Raw genomic sequence first — 6,171 nt, 5'->3', positions numbered from 1 at the left:
TCTTAGTTTGTCATCAATAATTATACCTAGATACTTCATTGTTTCTACACGCTCTATCCCAATACCGTCCAGGCATTTTAATGTAATATTACCTATCAATTCTTTTCGTATACTTCTGACTATCATAAATTTCGTTTTTCCCGCATTCATTTTTAGCTTGTTTATATTCATCAACTGCTCGACTACATTAAATGCTGTATTCATTTTACTCTCTAAATCCATACTACTTTCTCCACTAACGTATATTAAGGTGTCATCAGCGAACATTTTTATACTGCATCCTTCTGGACAAACTTTGATTATATCATTTATATATATTATAAACAACAAAGGTCCCAATACTGATCCCTGGTACTCCATATTCTGTTGTTAGCAATCTAGACCACTTATGATTAAATCGCACTTGCTGTTTCCTATTGCTTAGATACGATTTAAGCCACTCTAAAACCACTCCTCTAATTCCATATTGATACAATTTCCCTAATAATCTTTCTCTGTCTATTGTCTCAAACGCCTTTTTAAGGTCCATGAAAATTACTCCCACCCCCCCCATTTGCCCCTCACTTACTACTAGTTTCCATTCATCAATGACAGTTTGAATCGCTGTTTCGCACGAATACTGTTTTCTAAACCCCGACTGATGCTCTGTAATAATAGCATTACTTTCTAGATACATTTCAAATTGTTCTTTTACTATTAATTCTAACACTTTCTGAAATACTGGTAATATATTAATAGGTCTGTATTCACTTGCTTTTCTCGCTTTATCTATTTTTGGTATCGGNACTATCGTCGAAGTTTTCCATCCTTTCGGACAGCAACCAACTCTCAAAGAACTATTTATTACATTTGCAAACTCTTCTTTTATTACGCAGAAAGCTGCTTTTAATACATCACTAGTTATGCCCTCATCCGTACCTTTTTTTTTTCGTAAGCTCATAACACTTTTTTCTAACTTGTCTGTTCCTATCATCTCGAAATTTTCCATACTTCCTTTGTTCTCGATAACATAAATACTTTTTTTATTTGTACCGTTGAACCTATCTACATTTATAGATTGCACTATATTATTAATACTCTTTACATAGTATAAATTAAACTTATCGGCTACATTCGGCTCATCAATATTATCTAAGATTTCAAAATCTATACTTTCTACTATCTTTGTTCCTACTGGCTCACCTTTAATTATTTCTTTCAAAGTTTTCCACATAGTCGTAGAATTTTCCTTGTTGAGATCTATCATACTTTCATAATACTCTCTTTTTTTATCTCTAATTAATTTTACAACTGTATTCTTTTCAGTTTTAAACTGCAACCAATTTTGCTCACTATTTTCAAAAATCGCTTTTTTGTATGCTTTATCCCTTCTATCAGCTGCTTCTCTTATTTCATCTGAGAACCATTTTTTCCCTTCCCACACTTTCGGAATTCTAAACTTTCTTATCGGCGCTACTACATCTAACGCTTCTATTATGCTGTTAACTAGCTTTGTCGCTTTCACACTGACATCCATATCTTGTTTGTTATGCAATTTATTCGCCACTAACCTGGTAAATTCACTTACATCAAATTCCTTAAAGCTTCTAGCGCTAAATTCTCTATAGTTATTTTCACTTCTATTAGCACCAAGTTTAACTTGAAGCCATGCGTGATCCGTAATTTTAGGTTCGTAAACTACCTGTACTTCTAAACTATCTTTATTTGCGAAGATTAAATCAATGATTGTCTGACTGTCTTTCGTGATTCTTGTCGGTTTATTAACGTATTGTTTCATACCTAAGCTCAGCATTGTCGTTTGCAGTTTCTTCGCATAAAAGGAATCTAACATAAGATCTATATTAAAGTCACCAATTGCTATACATTCTTCTTTTATTGTTAACTCCTCTACTATAACTTCCAGAAATCTCATAAAGGCACCATGCGATGCGCTTGGTGAATGATATACTACCATAATCACCTTTTTACACCATTTTTCTTTTACTTCTACCGCTACACACCAACAGTTTAATTTTAAGGTTTTTGCTAATACTATTTCATATTTAACATCGTCCTTTATATATAAAACAACTCCTTCTGTATTTCTGTTCTCAGTATTACACCTAACTATACTATAACCCTGAACGCTCACTTCACTATCATCAATCTCATCAGGCAATCTAGTTTCCGACAGTGCTAAGAATGCAGGATTTATTTTCTTCAAAATCTGACGCTGTATCTCATCTTTATGCGCCGTTAGACTTTGCGCATTTGTGTATAGCATTAGCTCCACATCTTCCTGTAGTTGCTATTTAGTGTCCTTCCAGCCAGCTCTCCTCTTCTCTTCTTGCAATGCTCTCTTAAATGTTGGACACTCCACACTGAGAGCGTCGTGCTCGTCATTTAGTTTTAAGTTGTATGTTCGAATTTTGAACATACAATTTACACACTTCTTCTTTGTCGCTGAACAGTCATTCGAGTTGTGATTTCCTGCACATTTGTGACATGTCTCGTCTCTCACATAGTTGTTAGCTATGTGATAATAACCCCAGCATTTAAAACATCTTTTAACACTAACATGATTAAATAGAGGACATTTCTTCCATCCTATATTTAGTTTACTTTTCTTCAGAATCAACTCGTGTGTTTCATCATNTGTTTCTACTATTATTGATCCCTCTTTACCTTCTCGTTTTTTAGACTGGTTGTCATTATTTTTCTTTCCTTTCATTATTTTCTTCACTATTCGCATATTCATTGTATCAATTTTATTCTGTCTTTTTATCGTAGATATAAGTTTATCATCACTTAAATTTATCTCTTCCATCTTTACATTAATAATTTTTAATTTCGGCTTTGATTGTGGTGATTCCACTACTTTATAATTTTCTCCTAGTTTAGTTTAAACTGTCTCCTTCAACTTGTTTACTTCCTCTCCAGTTTCACATCCCATTATTACAGTTCCCTTGCTTCCTTTTCTTAATTTTGTTATTCCCATCGCCATGTTCTTAATATCCACTTTTTTTTTTATTAACTTTTTTGTGGTTTCACTTTTTTGTTCCAATTTTGGCTTCCCAATTATAATATTTTCTCTCTTTATTTTTTTGACTGCTTTACTGTAGCTTCTTTGCGTTCCTGACGCTGGTTCGCGCANTACTCCCTGTATCATTCTTCTTAGATTTTCCAGTTCGTGTTTAACGTTTCCCAATTCCTCTCGAACTATCTCTTTAATCATCATTTTAATTTCTTTTTTACAGGTAGTTTCATCTTTGATTTCTTTCACAGTTCTTACAAGATAATCTATTTTTATATCAATGCCAGTCAATCCATTCACTCCTGATAACTTATTTCCACTACTCGGTGCCGTAAACGGCCCCGCAGAACCTACAGACCCTGTAGATCCTGTCCTATTCCTGCTGCTCCCCGTCGTCGTCGGAGCTTTCTTCATACTTGCTTCTTGGCCGTTTTCAACGAAAAACTCTTCAAACGGACCAGCACACTGCACCAATTCTCGATTTTTATCATAAACTCTATGTTTACATATACATCTCGGATGGTAAAAATGTTTGACACAAGACTTGCACTTAACAACTTTGCTTTTTATTGCCTTCTTACATGCCGAACATCGGTATTCTGCATATTCATCGTCCATGCCGATAATTACCGACCAGATTCGTTAATATCAGCACAAGCGATCATTCACCTGTGATCCACTTACACACGTCAGCACCTTGTATCCACGTAAAGTGTCCACCCGTCTTGCGAGACTTTGATATCCCGAACAAGAAATGCACTTCTCACAGAAGTGAGAGAGAGAGAGAGAGAGAGAGAGAGATTGCGTTAATGATAATTACAGATCCAAAATTTTCTTTTTATTTATTTCTTATATATATAATTTACCTTTATTTAAACTATTTCTTTTTATCTTTCCTATGTTGCATTGTCACAAAGTTAAATACATTATGAAGGTTGATATTGAAACATAAATTATCGCGTGAGATTGATACAACCTATAATAGTCCAGTCAAAGTACCGCTCACACACACCAGGCGCGTGGCTCACTGACGTGCGCCTGGCTAAAGGTCGGCGCTGATTGGCCTGATTTACTCAATAATTTACTCCTTTATTGTAAATAATAGAAAAAAATGGTTCAGGACTTTTCGATTCAGTTTTATTCCTTTTACCTGCCTACGAGAGATTGTACGGCAATTCTGAGACACCCTGTATATATATAGCACGGAAAGCCGGAGATTCCAGGTTCGACTCCTGGCTGAGGAGTTTTTTTCGCAATTTTAAAATTAGTTAGGGGAATATCCGCGGTCTGTCATATGTGAGATGCAAATCCAGCATCCCTTATGATTGTAAGAATTGAGTTTTCTACTCAAAAAACACTCACTTGTAAAAAAAAATTTACAAGTTGAATTCGTTACATGTGTGTGTATGTATATATATACACGTACCGTTTCTGCTCAAACATCCTGCGAATGGCTCGTAAGGCCTTATATATGTCTTGTTAACAATTAATATAGATAAAACACAAAATAGAAAAAAGAGAGCCCAAACATCTGAGAGATTATCCGTCAAAGAGAGCAAAAATAGAGAAAAACAGAATGTCAAGGCTTCGTGTAACGTCCCGTTCAGCGGAGAAAAGTTATTGCTTAAATTAAAGAATATTAACTCGCAAAATTCTAAATTGCAATCGAAAACTCATTCGCAAATGAAACCATCGAAATTACTTGAAAAATTAGCTGCTTTTCAGAAAAGCAAAAAACGATGAATGCCACTTTTTCCTCGAATTCGAGCGTTTGCACATCAAAAACAAATGAGAGTTTTGAACGTGATACGCAAGAGAGCAATGTAGGAACGGAAATAAATTCAAATTTGATTTCGAGATGTGAGATGAAAGATTTCGTCGATAAGATACTCGATAAGAGAAGTGTGTTTGGACAATTTTCTAGTATATATAGTGGGCAGGGTCATGAAGTGCCTTGTGATTGGTCTGCAAACTTCAAGGACGATTCTCCTCAAAAGACTGTTACAGCATGTTACAACTCAAACAGTCTTGCAACAAAACTTAAGCTTACAAACATGGAAGAGAATGAAACACAGAGAAATGTCACCTTATTAGAAAAACCTATTAGACCATGTCCATATTTTCAGCAGTTAGCTGAAAGAGAAGCCGAAAGAAAGTATATCTGGACACCCTATATGAATGTCAAGCATACCATTACCAACATGTCTCGGACTATAACAAGTCTGGAACAAAGAGTGGAAATACCTACTGACGAGTAAATAGCTGTAACCGTACCCGTCAATGTAATGAAACTTGTGCGTGATAGCGATTAATCTCAAGATACATTAAATTCTACTACGAGTAGTACTTCTGTTGAGATCAATAGCGCATCTTGTGATATTTCAAATTCCACTGCGAAATCTGTTGGAATCAATGACGTATCCTCTTGTGAGAAATTGACAGAAAAATGTCCCGTAAATAAAAATGGTGAAATATGCGAAAAAACATCCAGTCAGAAAATGGAGGAAGATGGAAATTCTAACGCAGATGTAACATTAGATTCATCTAAATGCGATACAGACAGTTGCTCTGAATCTAATACAACCAAAAAACCGGTCAATATAAAATACCAAGGGCTTCGGAATTATTTGATAGAGAATGTGCGGAAAAATTCGACAGACTCGAACTTGATGACAAAATCTTCCAGTAACAGACAGAATCAGATGTCTTTACGCAATTGTAGTAGCAATAGCAGCATTAACCGCACTAACAGTGACAATAATCACTATGCAATACACAATAAAAATTACGAGATGCTCTATCAAAAGAAAATGTTTAATGAACTAGGTTCGACTCCAGGTTTGACTCCTGGCTGAGGAGTTTCTTTCGCAATATTTTAAAATTAGTTCGAAGAGTATACGGGGTCCTTCATACATGAGATGCAAGTATAGCTTCTTGTATGATTTTATGAATTAAAATTTTAATTCAAAAACACGTGAAAACGTGAATTCGTTTATATGTGTGTACACGCCCACACCGAAAAAATTGTATTCTTGTTTTGAGGATATCCCACTTACTTTAAGTATATTTTATACTAAATTAAGCGCCAAGAAAAGTTTCTTATTTTAAGAGGAAAATCCTTTAAATAGTAATATTGATAAGAATATAAAAAGCCTTTA

General features: G+C 34.8%; 1 protein-coding gene across 1 annotated transcript; it reads right to left on the bottom strand.

Annotated features, from left to right (window-relative positions):
* Positions 1–2,287: 2,287 nt before the first annotated feature.
* On the bottom strand, positions 2,288–2,806 carry LOC109861822. The gene has a single exon (XM_020441634.1). It carries the CDS (start codon positions 2,804–2,806, stop codon positions 2,288–2,290), a length of 519 nt encoding a protein of 172 aa, XP_020297223.1.
* Between the last annotated feature and the right edge of the window lie 3,365 nt (positions 2,807–6,171).

The sequence above is a fragment of the Pseudomyrmex gracilis genome, unplaced genomic scaffold, assembly GCF_002006095.1.
Source record: "Pseudomyrmex gracilis isolate BER0280 unplaced genomic scaffold, ASM200609v1 scaffold_1059, whole genome shotgun sequence".
Lineage (NCBI taxonomy): Eukaryota > Metazoa > Arthropoda > Insecta > Hymenoptera > Formicidae > Pseudomyrmex > Pseudomyrmex gracilis.
The sequence above is the reverse complement of the archived record's forward strand: the minus strand, read 5'-3'. Positions and strand labels throughout refer to the sequence as shown.